At 61.7% G+C, this 22,106-nt stretch overlaps 2 protein-coding genes across 8 annotated transcripts; one reads left to right on the top strand and one right to left on the bottom strand.

Annotated features, from left to right (window-relative positions):
* Window positions 1-7,263: 7,263 nt before the first annotated feature.
* On the bottom strand, window positions 7,264-21,099 carry IDUA (alpha-L-iduronidase). Of its 7 annotated transcripts, none has more exons than XM_036991465.2 (14): window positions 20,934-21,099; window positions 19,829-20,140; window positions 10,677-10,762; window positions 10,420-10,527; window positions 10,006-10,101; window positions 9,715-9,917; window positions 9,453-9,632; window positions 9,129-9,339; window positions 8,567-8,779; window positions 8,357-8,478; window positions 8,154-8,279; window positions 8,006-8,082; window positions 7,641-7,741; window positions 7,264-7,537 (listed from the first exon to the last, which is right to left on the bottom strand). In XM_036991465.2, the coding sequence occupies exons 1-14, from the start codon at window positions 21,089-21,091 to the stop codon at window positions 7,431-7,433; spliced, it is 2,100 nt and encodes a 699-aa protein (XP_036847360.2). In that variant the 5' UTR covers window positions 21,092-21,099; the 3' UTR covers window positions 7,264-7,430. The 7 variants fall into 7 exon arrangements, 6 of the variants coding, with proteins under 6 accessions (XP_036847360.2, XP_073094013.1, XP_073094014.1 ...); XM_073237912.1 differs by having other exon boundaries at window positions 10,677-10,822; window positions 20,000-20,140; XM_073237913.1 differs by having other exon boundaries at window positions 20,000-20,140.
* SLC26A1 (solute carrier family 26 member 1) lies at window positions 15,437-19,094 on the top strand. The gene is made up of 3 exons (XM_036991452.2): window positions 15,437-15,561; window positions 16,425-17,031; window positions 17,565-19,094. Exons 2-3 carry the CDS (start codon window positions 16,453-16,455, stop codon window positions 19,092-19,094), a joined length of 2,109 nt encoding a protein of 702 aa, XP_036847347.2. The 5' UTR covers window positions 15,437-15,561; window positions 16,425-16,452.
* Window positions 21,100-22,106: the final 1,007 nt, after the last annotated feature.

Raw genomic sequence — 22,106 nt, 5'->3', positions numbered from 1 at the left:
ACAAACGCTAGCAGAAAAAGGGATGCCTTCTATTCATTTCTTGAAGCCAGCATTACTCTGACACCAAACCCAGAATGACAGGAACAGAAACCTACCAAACAAAATCTGTTGTGAATATAGATGTGAAATATTTTTAATTTTAGTGAACCAAATCCAACAGTATAAAAATGGGACAATGCATCATGATCAAATCAGGTTTATTCCAGGAATGCAAAGTTGGTTTGACATTTGAAAATCAATCACTGTGACTCACCATATTAGCAGAAAGAAAAACCATGTAATTATCTCAATAGATGCAGAAAAAGCATTAGAGAATCCACCAAACATCCATTCCTGACTTTTAAGACAACTCTCAGTAAATACACACAGTAAAGGACTTCTCCAACTTGATAAAAGGAATCTATGAAAACAGTATGGCTAACCTCACATTTGACTGTGAAAAGACTAATGCTGTCCCCTAACCTCAGAACCAGACACCAGGATTGCCTTCTGGCCACTATTCATCACTGTACTGGTGGCTCAAGCCAGAATAGGTTGGAAAGGGGTAAGTGAAATGGTTGTGGCTCATAAATGACATCATCATCTATGGGAAACTCTATGGAATCTACAAGAAAAAAAACCACTAACACTAATAATATTAGTGTGACTAGTAATGTGGCAAGATGCAAGATCCATATACAAATGGATCATAAATGACCATTTATCACATGTAAGTGGTCCACCATCTGAGTTTGTGCAGGAATGGAACTTCCGTGCCATTTCAGAAGATAGCTGAGCACCTGTCTAACCTGGGCACGTGACCTCATGATCCCACTCTTCAGTGAGAAGGCCCAGGCCCATGTGGTCTAGCGTGCTAATGCTTTCATTGCCTTTAGTTGGAGTTGCCCCAAACTGGAGGCCCCCCCAAATGCCCACTGATGAGGGGACAGGCTAGCAACCACTCTCCAACCACACAGGGAGCCTGCCAGCAATAAGAGCAGTGAGCTACTGACACTCAGCACAGATGAACCTCAAAATAATTATGCTAAGTGAAAGAAGCCAGAAAAGGGTTCATCCTCTGTGGTGGCATTTGTCTGACATTCCAGAAAAGGCCATTTGATCCATAGTGACAGAAGCCGACCTGGGGTTGCTTGGCACAGGGTGGGATCCCGAGATGGGGGAAGAACGAGCTGACTTTTTGGGGCAATGGAAATGTTCACTATCTAGATCGTGTCCAGTTCCGTGGATGTGAACATGTCAAAACTTAATCAGATTGTATTCTTTAGATAACACGGTTTATTGGACCAGTTTTGACTCAATAAAGTGCTGTTTTTTATAAAAGACAAACCAGGGAGATGTGCTACAAAAACAGTAGAGGCCTTCACAGAGGGGCGAGCAAGGCCGCTGAAGCGGACAGGCTCCACAGCCATGGACCCTCTGTCCTGCTTGCTGAGTGGATACACAGACACCTGAACAAAGAATGCAAGTCCTTTTGGACTTCTTAATGCACAAGCAACCTTCTCCCGGTGACCTGCCATGTCAGCTCCAAGTCCTCATCACAGCACAGGGCCAGCCTCAGTCCTGCACCTGCTTTCGAACCACTGTTTGCAGGGATGAGGGCCCACTTACCCCTGCCTCTTCAAGGGCTCTCGGGGTGCTGCTGGTGATGCTCTCAGTCAGACACGGCAGGGCGGGTGGGCCTGCTGCCCTCTGCGGAGTGAGCTCAGAAGAGCAGCCCCTGGTCTGAGTCTTGACCTGGGGATCCCTTCTGAGGGTTTGCTGTCCCCACAGGGGCTCACTGGGTTTAGGTACGTGCCACTGGCCACTTCATGGTGGGCCACCGCAGGACACAGCCAGAACTCCTGGCAGGTCAACTGGGAAGGACAGCAGGCCAAGTGGACCCTGCGAGCTCTGGGGCTGACCAGCACCCCCAACCCAAGACTGGGCCCTGGTCCCCGCCAGAGCACACACCTGGACCCCTGAGCAAATCTGGCCCAAGGCCATCCTGACCAGGGCTGATGGGTGGACAACCCTCCTAGTTAGAGATGCTGGCCCACTGCTGCCATTGGCCATGGTGGCCCCCGTGGGGTTTTTCTGCCCGGCTCTTCCTGGGGGCAGTGGTCTGCCATCTGCAGCTCCCTCCTGCTCAGAGCCTGGGCATCAGCCTCTCCTGGAGGCAATACCCTTGTAGAAACTGGCATGGGGCCCCAGAAAGGGCTCTGGCCACTGCGGGCTGCTGAGCAGGGGCCTCCACAGCCTGCCTTGGCAGGGCAGGGCCACTAGCAGCCTCCTACGGGAAGCCCCTCTCCTGTGCCAACCCAGGTGGGGCCCCACTACCAGGAGGCTGCAGGGGGCGTTCTGACCTGAGGTGCTTGAGGACAGCGGGGCAGGTATTTGCTGCCGGGTAATATCCAGGCACTGGGGGTGGGGTGTGTGTGAACCCGGGCAGCTGCACACAAGGTCCCTCTCAGCCTGGGGAGGATGTGTGCTCACATGTTCCATCCATACACCCTGGTGTGCAGCTGCCCCCATGCCCACTCTGGGCTATGGGCAAGGGTACTGGGCTCAGGATGGCCTTCCCTGCTCTGCAGCCCCTGCCTCTACCCCAGGGCCCTGCTCCTCTCCTTCCCTTTCTCCCACCAACCCCTCACCCACCAGGGCGTAGTCCGTGCCCAGGTGTAGGGTGCTTCTGGCTCCCCTGCCTTTGGGTTCCACTTCAGTTAGGTCTGTGCACAGCCTGGCAGGGGGTGACGGTGGGGTCAGAGGCCTCAGGCCTGTGGGCAGCCCACTGGTCCTCCTCCACACTGGGAGGGGCACTGTCTACCCATCCTAGCCCAGCCCCTGCAGGAGGCTCCGTTGGGCTTTCTGCTCCCTGACCCACCTCTGCAGCCAAGTCCTGCACAGAAGCTCCTCACTGGCGTATGTGTCCTCCCCACCAGGGCCCCAGTTGGGGCCCTCAGCACCAGGAGCCCAGGGCACCCTCTGCACATGGGGCTCTGGCATCAGGTGACTCAGAACCAAGGAGCCCAGGGCTGACCCTGCAGTTGTGAAACAGCGTCAGCAACTCAGATTGCAATGGTGACAGCACTGGGAGATGGTCAGGTGGAAGGCAAGGGCTGGTTGCCACAGCAACAGCAGGGCTTCTAAAGACTGGGCATCCCTCCTTCTAGCTTGAAAGGGAAGAAGTGAAATGGAGCCCTGAGGGTGAAAGGGGTCGGCCTCTGTGGGCGCAGGGCATGTCCCCCTGCTGCAGCCCAACAGAAGGCAGGGCCCTGCTGAGGCCACTGCTGGGAGGAGCAGCAATCTGCAAGAAAAAGAGGGACCCCCGAGATCCAGGAGGGACGTGGGACAGACAGGCAGGAGGCCAAGACCACCAGGTCCCGACCCCCCGACCCACATAGAGCCTGATATGTCTGCACCTGGCGGTGCTCTGCCAGCATAGCCCCAAGGACGGTGCTCAGGGAGGGAGTGGCCAGGATGCTGGTAGCACATCTCAGTCACCACACAGAACAATGCAGGTGTGGTGCGCTGCCACTGGGTAGGTGTGCTGGCCCGAGCCCCTGGGAGTGGAGCTAGTGGTAGGAGGCTGGGCCCTGACCTCCCCTGGGCTGCAGCCAGGCCCCCATCACTGCAGGGCATGCTGCCCCTCACCGTGCTACCAGGACCGGCAGTACCTGGGAACACTGGAGATGCAGCCCCAGGCCCGGTCCCAGGCAGGCTAGCAAGCCAGACCAGCATCCCAGCAGGGCCCAGGCATCTCACTGCACACGTGTGCTTCTGAAGACATGGACCCTTGGGTGTCTTCCTTAAATGTGAGATGACCAGTTACATGCAGGGTCCCGAGAACTGGAACATCGGGCAGCCTCTTTAGTGCTGTCTGGAGCGCATGCCGCAGAAAGACTACAGGTCTGGACTAGAGTCAGAGAACTGCCACAATTTGTCACAGTGAGGCCTCAGGGCCTGGTGTCCAGTTCCCAGACCGAAACCAGTTCACAGACTCGAGTTCCTGGCGGGGTCAGATCCCCTGAAAACGAACTCCAGTAGTCACTGGTATATGTGCCCAAGTTTGTAAGGTGCACCCATGGCCCCTTTCACAGAGGCTCCTGAGAGCACTGGGCGGGTGATGGCTCTGAACTGGGGCTAATCCTGTTGCCTGAGACCCACCGTAGGCACATGGGGCAACATGGGCACTGGCCTGGATCTCAGCTCCGGGCCTCTGCACACATCCTGCAGGTTTCTGCAGTCCCCGGGGCATTCATGTGCCAGGGGCAGCACCCCCATGTTGGCCCCCCGACGGGTGGAGGGAGGGCTTCTCTGAGGCTCCCAAACCCAACCTCCATGCCAACCCCGAACAACTGCAGATGAGTTCCAACATCAGAAACTTAGACCATTCCAGGGCAGGGGAGGAGGTTCCTTCCGGGCTCCCCACATAACTCATCACATGGGTGTTGAATGACAGGGGACCCCGTGGCCTGTGGGGGCACCGATCCCAACTGGTATCTGGACATAGTGTTTTTACTGGAGAAAATCCTGCAGCCACACCAGCCTGACACACAGCCAGGCACCCCACTGAGGAAGATGGGGCAGCTTCGTATTTACCTGGTGGCATGAGCCTCCTGCTGACTCAGCATGCGCCAGAGATCCCGGTTTCCTTGACGACACTATGCTGACTGGATAGGGTGGGATGGGACAGGCACCCAGATGCTCAGTATTTTTGCGCTTACCGGAGGGTGGGAGACCCACGAATGTTCAGGGGCCTCCAGGAAGTCTTTGGGAACCAATGATCTGGGACATGTTAGGACATCCTATTGAAAGTGAGGTAGGTTGCCACCTGCTACACGACCCCCTTCTACGAGGCACAGTGATTGGTGGGGCCCCAGATTTGGGGAGCAACATGTACCACATCTGCGCATGCTGCTCTGACCCACTTCTTGGGCAACAGGTAAGGGTGACAGGAAAAGGCTCTCCGGCAGGTCCAGGTGTGACACGGCCTTCTCTCAGCTGGGGTGGATGGCCCATCAGACCCCATGATTCCTGAAGCACCTGTGGCAAAGACCCCTCTGGCAAGGGCCAACAAGAGGAACACCTCCAGCCAGACTTCTGGGGCCCCGAGTCACTCGCCCTCTGTCAAAACCAATTCTCCACCGGAGCAGCAGCTCCAGACCTGCTACTGAGCCTTGGCAAAGTCTGACTCAGCTTATGAGTCGCCGCGGCCCCGGTGCCCAGGGCACGTACCACTGTCCTGCACGACGGGGACACCTGAGTGCATCCAGAGGCAAGCTGGGGGGTCGAGGGCCCTGCTCCTCCTGAACCGCCCCCTCTTGCTGAGCCCACCTCCTCCCACAAGGAGCCTCCTGTCAACTGCCTGGGGAGAAAAAAAGTGCGGCGGCTTGTGGACACAAGTGCACATATGCCCGTGTCTCTGGGCACAACCAAGCATGCGACACATCTGGCTCAAGCTGGGCTCTACAGCAGCAGTGCCCGATAGGTGGCCAAGCTCAGAAAGATCAAGGGGGAAGCCTGGGGACAGAGCAGTCCTGGAGAAGCACACGAGGGGGCTGTGTCCCACAGAAACACCGACACCGACGGAGTCTGTCCGTTGGAGACTCTCACAAGCAGGCCTCTCTTGCCATTCAGTGGCCACTCCATGGCCCAGGTGGCCATGCAGCAGGGGTGGTTAGCTGTGGTGCAATCACGGTGGTGACCGATCACTCCATTGCAGCAAAGACCACAGCGAGCCAGACAGCCTGGTCAGAGGGTGGGGCTGCGCCAGCTACCTGGGAGCACGGGGAAGCCACAACAGTGGAGACAACTGGCCCCTGGGGACAGGGGAACCCAGCACAGATGTGGCTCCCCTCTCCCGGCAGAGCTGCCGGTGCACAGCCAAGTCCCACTGACGGCCCTAGAGCCACCATCACCTTCAAAGGAGGGCACGCCTTATCACCAGTTTGGGCACAGCAGGGCTGTGCCAGGAGCCGTGAACCCCAGAACTCCCATGCCGAAGTCCACAGAATGGGATCCTGTTTGGAGGCAGGGTCTTTAAAGAGGCAGTTAAATTGAGGTCATGAGAGGGGGGTCCCCAATCTCACATGACTGCGTCCTTGTAAGAGGAGATGAGGCCACAGACGAGGCCAGGGAGGGAGGCCTCTGAAGGAACGGCCCTGCCTGCCCCTGCCCCGTGGCTCCCGGCCTCCAGGACAGTGAGAAAATACATTCCTGTTGTTTGACTCTGTGGTCTGAGGTGCTTTGCAGCCCGAGAAGCCTTCCTCAGGGCTTTGCAGTGGGGCAGGAAGAAAATGCCTGGAATCCAGAAACCTCCCACTGCCCTCTTGTGCAGTAACAATGGTCAGTTACTGAGACACAAGGACTACCGGAGAGACAGTCTGGGCCCCCAGGCACCAAGCCCTAAGGCACCCACAGGGCAGAGGGGTAACAGATGCCTTTGAGGACCAAATCCACATCTCCCACCCACAATAAGGGACTTGGCGGCCCTGAGCCTCACGGGGACGGGGCAGGAAGGTTTGGGGAGCCAGAGGGGCTGACTGGGTCTTGTCTTCTGTCTGCTGTTCCAGACTATGTCCCCTCCCCAACTGGAGCCCAGGGTGGTGGATGGGGGCAGAACCAGGCCCCCCAGGCTGGCTGCAACCCTAGCCTGATGTCTCTGATGCTCACTGGGTGGCCTCTCCACACTTTCTCTATCTGGACCACCAAGTGCTCCCTCACATGGTCTACCCTGGGGTGGCGCAGGGTGGGGAGGAGCCCCTGGGGTGCACACCACCCTTTGTGGCTTCCCTGTCCCCTGCCCACACCCCAGTAAACAGTCCCCTAGTCACCCTGGATAAGCCTGCCGTCTGTTACCTCCTGGGCCCAGATATGGAGCCAGGAAGACTATGGGGTGGGCACAGCACACTGCAGATGCTGTGGGCCCTTCCTGCTGCTGGTCAGTCTGGACACAGCAACCTGGAAGTCCCCCGCCCCACCTGGTGAGGCATGGGGAGCAGCCCATTTGCATCTCAGGAAGTGGTACCCCTCAGGTGCCATCCTGACCAAGAGCCCCAGTGCACCCTCAGCCCCAGCTCTGCAGCACAGCCAGGTGGGCAGAGCCCAGGGCAGGGCGCCCATGGTCACAGCAGCTCCTCGGCCTCCTGTCTGCCCACCAGCTTCCCAGCCCGGCTCCCGAGGTGGGTGGTGGTGTTCTGATCGGGAGGGAAGCAGGAAGGCCTTCTCCGGCCAGGCCCACGTCCACCCAGCGCCTGTCCACAAAAGCCAACCCTAAGACCAATGTGCAGAAAGGTCCTTTAAGGAATGAGTTGGGGGACTTGAGAGGATGGGAGGAGATGGACAGAGCTGACAAATGATGAATGGCCGGTGGTGACCCAGCCCACCTCGGGTCCCGGCTGCCCGGGCTTGCCGGCCAGCACAGGCTCACGCTCGCTGGGAAGTAGAGGCCCTCACCGGGCAGGGGCCTCCATGTACTGCACAGGGTCTGAAAAGGGACCTGGCCGGGCCCAGTAGTCCACAGCTCGAACCCGGTAGAAGCCAGAGGTGACAGCCGTGTCTGGGGACACAAATGTACACTGGCACTCTTGAGCAATGCCCCCTCGGCCCACCCCACAGGGCACTGTGCTGTGGCCAAGGCCAGGCAGTGGGTAGAGGCACACCTGGGCTGAAGACAAAGAGGTTGAAGGTGGATGGCCTTCTGCTGACAGGGGCGAAGCTCTCACCATCCGGGGAGGACTGGACATCATATGTCCACAGGCACCTGGGGAAGGTCAGTCAAGGTAGGGATGGAATCCAGGCTGGGTGGCCTTCCAGGGCCTCAAACCCTCCCTGCCTGGGAGCTCTGCCTGCAGTGCCCGCAGGCCACACTGGGTGTCGGGACGGGGCTGGAGCCCAAAGTCAACCGGAAAACATGCCCCGGGCACCCCCACCCCGCATCAGACAGGGTGTGATGCTGTGGCCTCTGGGTGGTGACCACAGGGGCTGGGACACGGACAGGGATGGGGTGGCCACTCTGCTCACGCACTTGGAGCCCACATGCTCATCCGACCAGACCAAAAGAAGCTGCCCGCGGGTCAGGGGCAGAGCACGGAGCCGGGTCACCTGTGCGGAGGGAGGCACCCGTGACTGGGGGGGAGGGGGTGGCGGCAGCGGAGGAGGGGACACCCACTTGCCTGGCCTGGCGGCTTCTCGGGGCGCGCGCACACATGAACCAGCAGGAGCGAAGGCAGCGGGAGCTCAGGGCGGAGCGTCAGGCGGCCACCCACAGGGAAAGGGCGCGGCGCTGTGGCCACTGGGTCCTGGGGACAGAGGCGGGTTCTCGGGATCCTCAGACCTCAGGAGCTGCGCAGCCCCTCATCCCACCCTGCCTGCAGACCTCGGCCGCGCGCATGCGCCGGAACTGCTCCGCAGAGGGGAAGACTGGCCGGCCGAGGCGCTGCCATTCACCATAGGGGCTGCAGAGCCAGTTGTCCAGGTAGAGCGTGACATAGACGAGCACTGCGGGGCAAAGAAGGATGCTGGGGCCACGCTTCCAGGCCCACCCCGCCAGAAGCCCCAGGCTGCCCTCCCTGGGGCCCCTGCTTACTGGGGCCTGGTGGCACCCCATGCAGGTGCAGGGTCAAGATGACGCTGTGGTTGGCGTGTGCATGGGTGTCATCGCTGGCATAGACCAGCACTGTGGCACGCCAGGCATCAGTGGAGCCAGCCAGCCGGTGGGCACTGGCCAGGGCGCCCACCGTGTGGTTGCTGTCCAGCACCACCCCGGCCTGCGACACTTCAGCCCAGAGCTGCTCGCCATCTGCAGGGCAGGGGGCTGGGTGGTCATCAGGCGGAGGTTGCCAGCCCTGTCTCCCACCACCTGCTCCCCTTCACAGGGTTCTTGGCCAAGATGCCCTGGCCACACCACACCACAGAGGTTCTGTGTCTCAATGAACTGGGAGAAGTGGGAAGGTGAGAGGCAAGAACCCCACCCTCACAGCAGGGCACATCCATACGCCCCCGGGCCTTTGAGCAAGCTGCTGCAGGCGTGGAATGCACTCTGGCCCAATGGAGCCCTCAGTGCGGGTTCCACCTGGGGCGTGCAAGGCCAGCCATGGGTTCCCAGTCTGGCTGCGGCAGCAGCAATGCATGGACGGGGCTCAGCTCACCCAGCAGGGCCAGGAGCGCCATGGCAGTAAGCACAGGCTTGCGCACCAGCTGCACGTGTGGCGGGTGCGTGTTGTTGACCTGGAAGCGTGCGGTGAGCGTGCGCTGCGAGAAGGGGTGCGGATGGTAGCTCAGGAAGGCATTGTCGTTGCTCAGGAGTGTGTAGCGGAAGGGGCTGGTGGCCATCAGCAGGTTCTGGTGCTGTGCAATGACCTGCGGGTGTGGGGCTGCTGGGATCACAGCATTGCTGGCGGCCAGTCCCATCCCCGCTGCTGCAAACAGGCTGCTCCCGGGGGTAGGGGCGTGGGCTCTGGGAGCGGGCTCACCTTCACGACCATGGCGGCATAGGTCACATCAGCTCTCCACAGCTCAGGCAGGGACCAGCCCACGAGAGGGTCGGCCTCGTCGTTGTAAATGGGGGTGTCGGCAAATCTGGGGAAGAGCCGCTGTATCTGCTGCAGTGCCACCTTCTCCTGCTCCAGGATGTAGATGGAGCTGCCCGCGCCCTGAGCAGTGGCCGCCTCAGCAAGGGGCCAGCCCACGTGACTGCCAGGAGAGGGCTGAGGAGCAGGGGTTCCCGGACCATACCTTCTTGTGCAGGGCAATGTAGTCCAGCCTCACGCCCACCTCCCCCGTGAAGAAGTTGGTGCCATTGTAACAGTGGCTCAGGAGGCCCCAGCACAGCGGGGAGCGCGGCAGGGGATGGAAGGAGTCCCCAGGGCCGCCCAGGCACAGAGCAGGGCTGGCCTCCCGCAGGCCTTCAGAGCAGGCATCGTAGTAGTTCAGGAAGCCTGGGCAGGAGGGGTGCAGAGTCTGTATCGCACATATGAGGGCATCTCCCATCCACATGGCCAGCCGAAACACCAGAGGCACACCCACCTTGCATGGTCATGGATACGTTGTCGAAGTCACCGTGGTCCGGTTCATTCCATGTCTCGAAGTTCCACTGGGAAACGTGCTGCAGTCCATACCTACCTGCAGCACAACTGTTATAGTGTGCGCCCCTCTCCTGGGCAGGGGAGTACCAAGCCCGTCTGGGTTCCCTGGGGAGGAGTGTCCAGGGCTGGGGGTTCGGATGTGATGGGGGTATGATGCAACATGATCCTGCCTGCCCCTACTGGCCTTCCTGCTCATCAGGCCACATGAGGCCTTGTGACCGCACGGCAGGGACCTGAGTCCAGCCGATTTGTGACCGAGAAGACCAGCAAGGGGCCCTGGGGGACACAGGAGAGCCTGCTGGGAAGCTCCCACTCCCACCCTGTCCCCCCTACCCCACAACTGCACCCCACCCACCAATGTATCTCCTGGCCAGGAGGGAGACCAGATTCTTCCACTCAAACACCTGCTGCTTGTCCTCAAAGTCGGTGAAGCTTCCTGAGGGGCTGCCCATCAGCTCAAAGCCTGTGACACATGGGGTGGCTGTCCTGCACAATGGCCCTACACCACTCAGCCTGGGCTCCGCCATGCCAGCACTGAAGCTGGTCCTGGGCAGGGAACCAGGCCACGGGTGGGGAGGAACCAGTGGGCAGAGAGTGGGGCCAGCCACTTACCTGGGAGGAGCTGATTCTCCCTGAGAAGGTCCAGGTACCCATCAAGGTGAGTGAAGTTGTAGCTCAGGCCCTCTCTGGCTGACCCCCTATGGAAGGACACTCCAATGTTGGGGTGGGGGAAGGTGAGCCCCTGACTGTGACTCTGGCTAGGTTAGAGCAGATGGAGCCTGAGTCGCCCTGCAGTTGGCCCCTCTCCCAGGGAAACACCAACGGAAGCCCATCAGTCCCTCACAGCCTAGAGTGAACTAGGGGGCCTGTACTGGAATCCCATCCCCAAGCCTTAAGGAGCTCAGCACAGCTTAGGACTCAGGGGTGGGACAGGGCAGGTAGGTCTTTTGAGAAAGGTACAACAGGATGGAATAGGAGAGAATGAGGCTTCCTGAAGACAGCAGACCCTGGAGTTGGGGGCCATGGAGAGGGGCCTGGCAGCCCCTGCTTCTCTGTGGCCCGACATCCAGCTCTTCTCTCTTAGTACCCGGCTTCCCCTCCCACACTCCGGAAGGCAACATGGACTTGCAGGAAAGGAGAGAGGCAGCCTGTACTCATCCCAGTCTGCGGCCCAATTCCCTCAGGGCCTGCGTGCGAGAAGGGACAGAAGCAGTCAGGCACCCACTTGGCCCTGTAAGAGCACGTGCCACAAAGGGGACCTGACAGGCGCCAAGGGCCAGGCAGGGAGGGCCTCTCTGAGGGGGTGTCTAAGACCCACCGAGTAACGGAGCATGCCAGTGGTGAGAATGCGTGGGGGCTCACAGGACAAGAGGCACAAAGGCCAGAGGCAGGAAGGGACTTGTGGCGACTAAGCTGCAGAAAGGCAGCCGTGGACGTGATGGACCCGAGGCTGAGAACAGGCGAGCCGTGAGCAACGCAGTCACATGAGGCCTCGCTGCCGTGCGCTGGGACCTGATCCCAGGTGACGTGGGGCACCCTTTCAGGGCTCCAAGCTGAGCAGGGCCATGACTTTTCTGTTTCTTCTTAAGACTCAATATTTCTTTTAGCAGTTTTAGATTTACAGCAAAATAGGCACAGAGATTTCCCATATACCCTGTCCTCAAACGCCCACAAAGGGGTCATTTTGTTACACTTGAGAAGCCCATACTGGCTCATCATTAGCACCCCAAGTCCAGTTTCCATTCGGGCCGCTCTGTGGTGCAGTCTGCGGTTTGGACAAACGCGTAACGACACGTATCCACCATTACAGCCCTGCACAGAGTAGCTTCTCCGCCTGGAGACCCTCTGGGCTCCGCCTGCCCACCCCCCTCCCCCACCCCGGCCCCTGATCCTTCCACTGTCTCTACAGTCCTGCCGTTTGCCGTTATGTCTTGAATGGATCCCTCCAACGAGTAAATGGAGCCACAGTGGGAGCTGGAAGAGCAGTGGCTGAGGAGGTGAGGAAGCTGGAACAGGGTTTCTGAGGTAGAGAGATGACATCTGCTGATGGATTCAAAGTGAGCTCGACAGCAGGAATCCAGAAAACCCCTCAGATTCTGGTTTGAGCTGCAGGTAGGTGGGGTGCAGATGGCAGCGGGAGGGATGAGCTGGCAGTAAGATGAATCTGGGATTCGTCCATGCAGAGCTGGACATTGGCAGGTGCACCTGGCATTAGGACTGGGGGAGGAAGCTGGTGGTCTGCAGCCATGCCCAGGCAAGGTGAGGGGGCAGGTGCAGTGAGCTAAGCCCAGAGCCAGGGGTCAGCCCGGGCTGGGAGTCATTGCCCAGAGAGGAGCGCAAGCAGGTCTGAGGGTTTCCCCTGAAGACACAGGTAGCCCATCAGCGGGGCCGAGGGCGGAGGTGGGAGGCGGTTTGGGCCTGCAGTCCACCCTCTCGGGGCGCTGGGTCTGTCCGTGTGACCATGGGGGAGGGGCAGGGGGGACCACCCTGGAACCTGCCCATCCCACACCTCAGCACCCCCATCATCCCCTCCCCAGTGCCTCCCTGTACGAGGTCAAGGCTGAGCCCACCCAGGGGCCCGTGTCCAGCACATGCCCAGGTGCCTCCTGCTTCTCCTGGGCCACCTACCCCCCTCGCCCTCACTGGCCTCTCCATGCAGGGGCTGCGTCCTCCCGCCTCTGGGACCCAGCAGGGACCCACCCCCCCTCCCCCATCCCAAGGTCACAACTGATAGCATAGAAGTAGAACTAACCGGCATTGGGGAAAAATTAAAAGCACAGCAGACAGGTTCCAAAGTCCCACAGGGCGGGCGGAGGTGTGGGAAAGGTGTGGGCGATGGGCGATCGGGTGGAGAAGGCACCAGTGCCGGTCCGAGCTCTCTCCGCAGACCCTGGCCCGCAACTCCGTGCTCAGCCAGGGCCGGCAGGCCACCACGGAGGGAACCCCGGCAGCAGAGCATCCTCGGCCTGTCACCCTGTCACCCTAGCATCCACTGGGCCAACCAGCCTCAGCAGCCAGGATGCCGCTTCACCTGCCTCCCGGGGCCAGAAGACCCTACTCAAGGAACCCTGGGGCAGTCTTGGGCACCCCTGTGGGTGCCTGGGCGCCCCTTCCCTGGCGAGGGGGGAAGGGGACTTCAGAGGCCTAACCTAAGGGCGGGACTGAGCAGGGAGGCGAAGTGCACAGCCCACCCCAGCCCTCCCCGTGCGGAGAAACTGGGCTGCAGACGCCGGCCGGACACCAACAGTCAGGCGGGCCGCTCCAACCTGCTGCCCCCCAAGGGGAGGAACCTGAGCAAGGGGCACCGCCGGGATCGCCTCCCTTAATGGCCGGACACGTAAGCTGGGCTAAAAGACCTCATTCACCGCGCGCGGCCGTGGAGCTGCACAAGGCCCTGCCACCCTGGGCTTGAGCGCCTGCGCCGCGAGAACCGAGCGGCCCCGGGGCCAATGAGAGCTCGGGTGCATGTGGGTGGGGACCAGCGGCGAGTGCGCGCCCCCGCGGTAGGGACGGGAGAGCGCGGGGGCGCGCGGGCACAGCCCCGCACCAGGGGGACGCGCAGCCGAGGCCAGGGTCGGGTGGGGGGCGGTGTCGCCCGGGGCCTGGGAGCGGTAGGACCACGTCACCTCCTCTACTGGAACCCGGGAGCAGGCGCGCTACTCCTTGAGAAACTCGCGTCTCAGTGCCCTGAAAACCTGCCTCTTTCCACTTGTGGTGGGAACACATCTCCTTGTCAGATAAATGACTTGACAATTTAAATCAGTGATTTAAAGACAACGATTAGGAAGTCACGGTGCCGCACGGGGCTGCGGGGGCACTGGAGAGCCCGTGACCCTGCCCCCACCCCGGGGAGAAACTGCAGTTCACGACAAGCAGGTCCTGGGCCAGACTGCAGCTGGGAGGGAGGCGGGGAAGCTGCAGGCTCTGCCCTGGGGCGGTGGGTTGTAAGACAGGGCGAGATCTTGAGGCCCAATGCCCTCAAGAATGAGATCAAACCCAGAAAGATGGAGAAGACATCACAGGTAGGGGCCTTGGCTCTGGCCACAGCCCACCCTTCACTGCAGGTGTGGGCGCACCCCCACCTGTGGGTTCCACTCCCGTCTCTGCCCCCAAATGGGAATCCTGGTCTTCCCCAGCCACGCCCACAGGTGCAGGGAAGCTTCCTGGAGGTCCCAAAGCAGGGCAGAATGTGGAGAGGCCTGGATGGGGGCCTCCACCCCCGTCAACACCTCACCATCCCACCTCTGGGGGATGAAGCCCCAGGGCCACTGCTCTGCAGGACCACTGATCCTAGTGCCCCTCTAAGCACCTGTGGGGACAGAAGCAGGGCTGAGCCAGGCTGCTCATGGTGCAGGGCCCTGCAGGCAGAGCAGGCCCACCGCAGACTCTTGGGCCTCCCTTCCAGGATGGCAAAGCACTTGGGGCCACAGCAGCCCCACGGGATATGCACCTATTCACATACTATCCCTGAAGCACGGAGATACTCCATCTAAGGAGGAGAGTCCAGAGGCTCTGCGGAATCGTTCCAGAAAGAATAGCTCACCCCTGGTTCATCATGTGCAGAGCACGGGGCAGTCGTCAAAGGGGCCATTCACTTTCACGCAGGCCCTCCAGGTCTCCCTGCCCCGGGTGAGGAGGAGAGAGCGAGGAAGCCCGGCACCTGCCTGCAGCTGGGGTACAGGTGGCCCCGCTCCTGTGGCCAGACCCAGGACCCCCACCGCCACAGCGAGAGAGCACACCTGGCTGGTAACAGCATCTTGCTGGCAGCCCTCTGCACTCGGCAGCCTGCACGTAGGACACACACAGCACACAGGACACAGAACAGAGGCCAGGGAGATGGCTGCCCCATGCTGACCTGGCTCAAGTAACCCCCCAGCCCAGCCCCAGCAGAACAGGGAGGATGGGACTGGAGAACAGCCCTCCCCTTGACCCCCCTCCCATCCCTGCCCACCCTCCAGGGTCTTCAGTCCACAGCACTCAGCCCGGCTGAAGGGAACCAGGCTGCCTGTGCCAGCCCAGGACTGACTGGGCTCCTGAGCCCCCAAGCTTTCTGCTCCAGCTCCTCACTGCCCTGCCACCCCGGCCAGCACTGGACCCTGCTCCTGGGAGGCTGGGAGCATATCAGAAGGCTACACAGCTGTAATTATTTGTGAGACTGATTACAGTACAACTTCCCAGATTAACTGCTCAGGTAGCACTGGTCTGCAGAAACGCATGAATCAGCAATCTCCAGGGTAAATAATTTAACTGCAAGCACAGCACAGCCAAGCAGATGCTAACCACAGGGCCAGTCAGTGCCAGACCCACCTCTGTCCAACTCCTGGCACCAGCCCTGCACCAGGACCCTGCCACCTGCACCCCTACCTGCTAAACAAAAGCCAGAGGGCTCGGCGGTGGGGGGGGTGTCCAGCCAGCCAGCCAAGAGACCCCGGCTTCAGAGGACAGGACAGGGTACCTCACTACCCTCCAACTGGGTGAGCCTGCAGGAGCCCCTCAGGTGAGTCACCCCAGGGCCCTGCTGCAGGAAGGCCCACTGCAGAGGCCAGCTCCCTGGGGGGAGGGCGAGCAGCCAGGCGCTGTGAGCAGCAAGTGCAGGCTCCTAGGGTTCCTTCTGGGAACCTTTAGGCACAAAGCAGGTGGCACTTAAGTCTTCCATCCACCCTGCAGACTTAGGTGAGTTTCAAGGCATCTGGGGACCCATGTGGTGAGGTCTTCAGGGAAAAGAGGCACAGCCTTTGTAAGACCTCAGCACCCTGCACCCACCCAAGCCCACAGGGGCCATACCCCCCACCAGCACAGTGGCTCCACACAGGCACCAGAGTGACCAGAACCTATGCACTTGATGGCAGCACGAGGGGAGCCTGTGAGCTGTGAACAGGACAGGTCAAGGCCACTGACACCTGAGACGCTGAGCAAGCAGCAGCATTGGGCTGTGCAGGGATGGAGGCTGCCCTTGGCACGGCAGGGGAAGCCTGGCACCCGGGTTCCAAACCCAGAAATGTTAACACCCACCCAGGAAAGGCTGCCCTGCAGGGATCACTCCCAAAGCACTCCAGGAATTCTGCCACAAGGACTGGTGGGTGGCAAGAGCTGCTGTCCCTCAATACCAATCTAGGGTCCTGGCATCTACAAGGGCATGTGAGGGGCCCTCCTCCTCCGAGCCTCTGCAGTCCCAGGGCCCATGGTGACAGAGGGACGGCCAGGGGGACCCTGGTCATTTGGATGGGGGAGCGGAGGGGCTTCTGGCATGGACAAGGGGTGCTGGCGAGACCTCAGTCTGGCCATGTGTTGGGGTCTCTGTGATGCCCTCTTGCCCCAGCACACCCAGTGCCCTAGCAATGATGCCCAATCACTCTGCAGGTTTTCCAAAGGGGCCTGGTGCCTCAGGATGCAGGCGTCCCCCGAGCACATGCAGCAGGGCCGGGAACCAGTGCTGGTCCGCAGGCAGCCCCCAGTACCCTTGGGCGTGTGTGAGACGCTGAAGGCCAGGCTTCTCAGGAGCTGGGCATGCAGCATACAGGGTGCCTGGGGGGCAGTGCAAGACCTGCTCCCTGCCACACACTGGCTGCGCCAGTACTGCCCACAGGAGGACCTGGCAGGTGACGTCATGTCTGGGCTGGTCATCGGCATCATCCTGGTGCCACAGGCCATCGCCTACTCGCTGTTGGCTGGGCTGGAGCCCATCTACAGCCTGTATACGTCCTTCTTTGCCAACCTCATCTACTTCCTCATGGGCACCTCGCGCCACATCTCTGTGGGCATCTTCAGCCTGCTCTGCCTCATGGTGGGCCAGGTGGTGGACCGCGAGCTCCTGCTGGCAGGCTTCGACCCTGCCCAGAACAGCCCAGGGCCTGGGGGAAACAGCACTGCTCTCAACACCTCAGCCACCATGCCAGTGCCCGAGCTGCGTGCCTGCTACGCCATCCATGTTGCCACTGCCCTCACGCTGATGGCTGGGATCTACCAGGTGAGGGGCCGGCTGCACCGGGGTCCTACTGAACTGGGCCCAGATCCAAACAGCCAGCTCAGGTGCTCGCTCACCAGAAGGGCCAAGCCCAAGAGAAGAAGCACAGGGTCGAGGGCTCAGAGGACAGAGGTATGACCAGCAAAGGGAAGGCACAGGCAGAGGTGGACGCAATGGTGCCACAGCCTGGGCAGGGACAGGCAGCTGGAGTGCGGCCTCGGCTCCACACATGCCCGACAGAGGCCCACACGGCTTCCCTGGCCTTCCTCCCAGCCCCCGGGGCCCTGCCTGCTTTCCTGCGGCCTCCCACACTCAGCCCTCTCCTGTACTGTGCTTGACCATCCCTCATCACCCCGTCCCAGGGGCCACCCCCAGTCTTTCCAAGTCTCCTGGGAGTGGGGTGGTGCTGTCTGTGGGGCTGAAGTAAAAGGAGCTGCCCTCTAGCTCCCCACAACCCACACGCCTGTGCGGGCTGGAAGTGAGCACCCACGTGCATGCATGCTGCAGGGGCCGCCCTGACCGTGCTCTGTCCACAGGTCCTCATGGGTGTCTTCCGACTGGGCTTCGTGTCCACCTATCTCTCGCAGCCACTGCTCGACGGCTTTGCCATGGGGGCCTCGGTGACCATCCTGACCTCCCAGCTAAGGCACCTTCTAGGTGTGCGGGTCCCAAGACACCAGGGGCCAGGCATGGTGGTCAGCACGTGGCTCAGTCTTCTGCGCAGTGCTGGGCAGGCCAACCCGTGCGATGTGATCACCAGCGCCGTGTGCCTAGCCGTGCTGCTGGCCGCCAAAGAGCTCGCAGACCGCTGCCGGCACCGCCTGAAGGTGCCGCTGCCCACGGAGCTGCTGGTCGTTGTGGGGGCCACGCTTGTGTCTCACATCGGGCGGCTCCACGAGCGCTTCGGCTCCAGCGTGGCTGGCGATATCCCTACTGGCTTCGTGGCCCCACAGGCGCCGGACCCCAGGCTCATGTGGCGCGTGGCGCTGGATGCCATGCCCCTAGCCCTTGTGGGCTCTGCCTTCTCCATCTCACTGGCAGAGATGTTTGCCCGTAGCCATGGCTACTCTGTGCGAGCCAACCAGGAGCTGCTGGCCATGGGCTGCTGCAACGTGCTTCCCGCCTTCTTCCACTGCTTCGCCACGAGTGCTGCCCTTGCCAAGAGCCTGGTGAAGACAGCGGCCGGCTGCCGCACCCAGCTGTCCAGTGTAGTCAGTGCGGCAGTGGTGCTCCTGGTGCTCCTGGTGCTGGCGCCGCTGTTCCGAGACCTGCCACGGAGCGTGCTGGCCTGCGTCGTCGTCGTCAGCCTGCGGGGGGCCCTGCGCAAGGTGAGGGACATCCCGCAGCTGTGGCAGCTCAGCCCGGCCGAAGCACTGGTGTGGGTGGGCACTGCAGCCACCTGTGTACTGGTCAGCACTGAGGTGGGGCTGCTGGCTGGCGTGCTCCTCTCACTGCTCAGCGTGGCTGGCCGCACACAACGCCCACGTGCTGCCCTGCTGGCCCGCATCGGGGACTCGGGCATCTATGAGGATGCTGAGGAGTTTGAGGGCCTGGTCCCTGAGCCCGGGGTGCGGGTGTTCCGCTTCGGGGGGCCACTGTACTACGCCAACAAAGACTTTTTCCTGCAGTCGCTCTATAGCCTCACAGGCCTGGACGTGGGGCGTGCAGCTGCCAGGACCAGGGGCTGGGGCCCAGAGGCAAGGGCCAGCAAGAGAGACCCTGTGGAAGACAAGGCCTCAGGCCCCGGGGGTAGCACTGCTGTGCTGGTGCCCACAGTGGCCGGCTTCCACACAGTAGTCATCGACTGCGCCCCACTGCTGTTCCTGGATGTGGCCGGCCTGGCCACGCTGCAGGCTCTGCACCATGATTACAGGGCCCTGGGCATTGCCCTGTTCCTGGCTTGCTGCAGTCCCTCGGTAAGAGACACTCTGAGGAGGGGTGGCTTCCTCAGGGAGGACCAGGCAGATGTGGCCGAAGAGGCGCAGCTGTTCCACAGCGTGCATGGTGCTGTGCAGGCAGCCCGAGCCCGCCACAGGGAGCTAGTGGCCACCGACTCCACCCTCTAGCAGGCCAGCCCTGCTCCCTCCAGGAGGCCCTTGGCAGACACCCTCACACCACCCATCACCAAGACCGCACCAGCAGCAATGCCGTGCCATCTCCACCCTGGAGGAAACAGAGGCCCAGCTGGGATGGGAATGTGGCACTGTGAAGACACACGAGGACCCGGATGTGCAAGACCAGAGAACCACGTCTTTGAGACAGGCACCAGCATGGTGCTGGCCCAGGCACTGCTGCTGGATGGCCACAGCCTCACAGGGCAGGTCTGACACACGGTGTCGCCACCTTACCTGAACAAGGGCCCTGAGGTGACCGTGTGGCTCCAAGGTGCCACAAGGGCGGTGGCCCACTAGTCTGCCCAGCCCCCGCCCTGCCAGTGCAAACTGATGGCTCTGGCCAGGGCAGGAAGGGTCTCTGTCTTCGGAATCCCCCAGTACACACACCCAAGTGTTCCTTACACCTGTGGCTCGGCCAGGCCAGGCCTTGCAGGGCCAAAGGCAGATGTGACCAACAGACCTCAGACACAGCATCCCTATAGAGCTGACCCTCGAGCACACAGCCCGGGGCACACTGGCACACGCTTGGCTGCTGCTGAAGGCCAGAGCAGAACACCAGCCCAACTGAGCCTCTGGGATGACCTCTAGCAGGAAGCTAGCCGTGTCCAGTCCAGGGGCTGTCCCAGCACCCCCAGCACCCACGCAGCCAGGGGCACATTCTCCACGCTCCCCCACACACAGGGCACTTAGCTGGGACATGCAGGGACAATGGCTCCTCAGAGCAGGATTCATCCTCTCCCGTGCTCCGACTGCTACGGCTGCTCCGTCCTCCACACCCAGACACCACCTCCTTTCTCAGCCTGTCTTCATCTCCACAAAGTGGGCTGTGCCCAGCTGCTACTCCCTCCATCACCCACCTGGCCGTGATAAGGTCCAGCAGCCAGTGGGTCCGGACCTGCTCGATGCCACCATGCGGAACAGCACCCACGTAGGCCAGGTTAAGCTGCTGGTCCCAGCTGAGGTCGTACTGCTCAGCCTGGCTGTGTGGCAGAGGGGGACTGGAGACAGAACAAGGGGAGTGGGAGCTTTAGTGCTCGTGGGTGGGGCCGGCATACATCCTGCACCTACAAGCCCAGGCTGGGGCTGCCTAGGGTACCAGGCTCCCGTAAACCAGACTTGGGAGTGTCTGCCAGGGAATGTACAGTCCCGGATGTGACAAAATGACACCTAACACCAGGAATGTTGCAGCCTCTTGTTTACGGAGGTCAGGGGCTTCCAGAGGAGGGGACGCATCCCCACCCAGCCCTCTGTGCAAAGGAGGTCGGGGATGCACATGGGTAGAGGGCAGGTCCCCTAATGGACATCCAGCACCGAGGGCTGCTCCCTTGGGAGGGTCCTAGCCCGCAGCAAAGCTCAGGGACCTGGGCCACGGCCCCTCCCGCGGCCAGGGCTGCCGTGTGCAGCCAACAGGCTCTTCAGATTTCTGGGGACCACCAGGCAAACTCAGGGCCTCGCCGCAGGCCTCCGCCCCACAGGGTACCCCCTCAGCCAGAAAGCCCCCTGGAGCCCCAAAGTCCGCAGGGAGGAGCGGACAGAGAGGAAACCCCCCTCTGACGGAGGGCGACCCCAAGGGCGGGGCGGGCCGGACGGGGGAGGCTCGGGCTCGGCCCGCCTTCCTCCTCAGAGGCCTGCTGCGCGCGCGGGCGCCGGAGTCCGAGACGCGTCGGAACCAGGAAGCCAAGGGTCTCTCCGGATGCGACTAGGGGTCTCAGCGGCCTGGGGCCGCGCCGCGCGGCGGGACAGGGGCGCACGGGCCGCTCGGGCCTCAGCTTCCCCGCGCAGGGCGCTCACCAGAAGCCGGTGCTCCTCCAGAAGGGCCGCAGGGGCCGCAGCGCGCGGGCCGCGTCCACACGCACCAGGAGCGGGACTTCGGCCACGGCGGGGCGCGCGGCCAGCAGCGCTGCCAGGAGCGCCAGCAGGGCGGCGCGGGGCAGCGTGGCGGGGAGCATGGGGCCGCGGGGCACGCCGAGCCCTAGGGGACACCCGCTCCTCCTCGCCCCGGAGCCCCGGCCGCGCCCGCCGCTTCCGCCTCCGGGTCGCGCGCCACGTGAGCGCTGCCGCGGGGCGAGGCTGCAGTGGGAAGTGGACCGTGGGAGGGGCGGGCCGGGGGGCGGGGCCGGGAAGAGGGCGTGGACCCTGCGCGTAGCGGCTTAGGATCCCAGCCGTCAGCAGCCGGGCCTCTGGGGTCGCCGCTGCCCCGGGAGCAGTGGGGGGCGGTGGCAGAGGTGGACAGAGGTGAGACACGTTTGGCAGATGGCGCTAGGCCCGCTCTTGGGGGTGGTGGAAAGAAAGCGCAGGGTCAAAGGTAACTCCGGGGGTTAGCTGTAGCAGCGTGGGGAGGGGTGCCATTCCCCGAAAGGGGCAGTGAAGGAACAGGCGTGCTTGGGGACATTCCCAGCGGGCAGCGGGGCGGCCGCCCCTGTGCGGGGGAGGGGGTCGGAGGTGCCGGTGTTCACAGCCGACCTGCCCGGGCGCTCCTAGCAGGTCGTCCGGCGCCCCGCTTGCAGCTGTCATGAGTTTCACGACGCTGTGACAAGCTCGTGCATCCTGGGAGTCCGCCAACGCGACGGTCCCTTACGATGGCAACAGCAACAAGATTTGAAGAACTGGGAGCTGATAACTTTATAAAAGTGATGGCAGACACCCGATGCAGAATCAAGACGTGCTATGAGGCCTGGAGGGAAACCCAGTCCAACACATCCTACGGAAACACTGAAAACAAATCAAGGCAGACCTTCAAAGCCAGCTGGGGAGTGGCCCTGGCACCCTCCAAGTATGGATGGGGAGAACTGGCATAGACTGAAGCCAGCAAATGACAATTCCCAAGTCCTTAAAGGACTTGACTGGTAACCCAGAGCTCTAAATTCAGCAGAAAGTATACTTTAAAGGGGAAGGTCAGTAAAGATGTTCAGAGAAATAAACCCTGAGGACATCTGTCACTACCAGCCCTCCCCTAAGGAGGCG

Source organism: Manis javanica, chromosome 5, assembly GCF_040802235.1.
Source record: "Manis javanica isolate MJ-LG chromosome 5, MJ_LKY, whole genome shotgun sequence".
Taxonomy (NCBI): Eukaryota; Metazoa; Chordata; class Mammalia; order Pholidota; family Manidae; genus Manis; species Manis javanica.
The sequence above is the reverse complement of the archived record's forward strand: the minus strand, read 5'-3'. Positions and strand labels throughout refer to the sequence as shown.

Bases quoted from the DNA above. Each gene is read 5' to 3' on its own strand.
- SLC26A1 (XM_036991452.2), top strand. From the start codon at position 16,453: ATGCAGGCGTCCCCCGAGCACATGCAGCAGGGCCGGGAACCAGTGCTG. The intron at 17,032-17,564 runs GTGAGGGGCCGG...CTCTGTCCACAG, and splicing joins TGATGGCTGGGATCTACCAG to GTCCTCATGGGTGTCTTCCG.
- IDUA (XM_036991465.2), bottom strand. From the start codon at position 21,091: ATGCTCCCCGCCACGCTGCCCCGCGCCGCCCTGCTGGCGCTCCTGGCA. The intron at 20,141-20,933 runs GTGAGCGCCCTG...TTCTGTCTCCAG, and splicing joins TGGAGGAGCACCGGCTTCTG to TCCCCCTCTGCCACACAGCC. The intron at 10,763-19,828 runs GTGCCCTGTGTG...GTCCTTCCATAG, and splicing joins TCCCTGCATGTCCCAGCTAA to GGGGTCAGCCAGAGAGGGCC.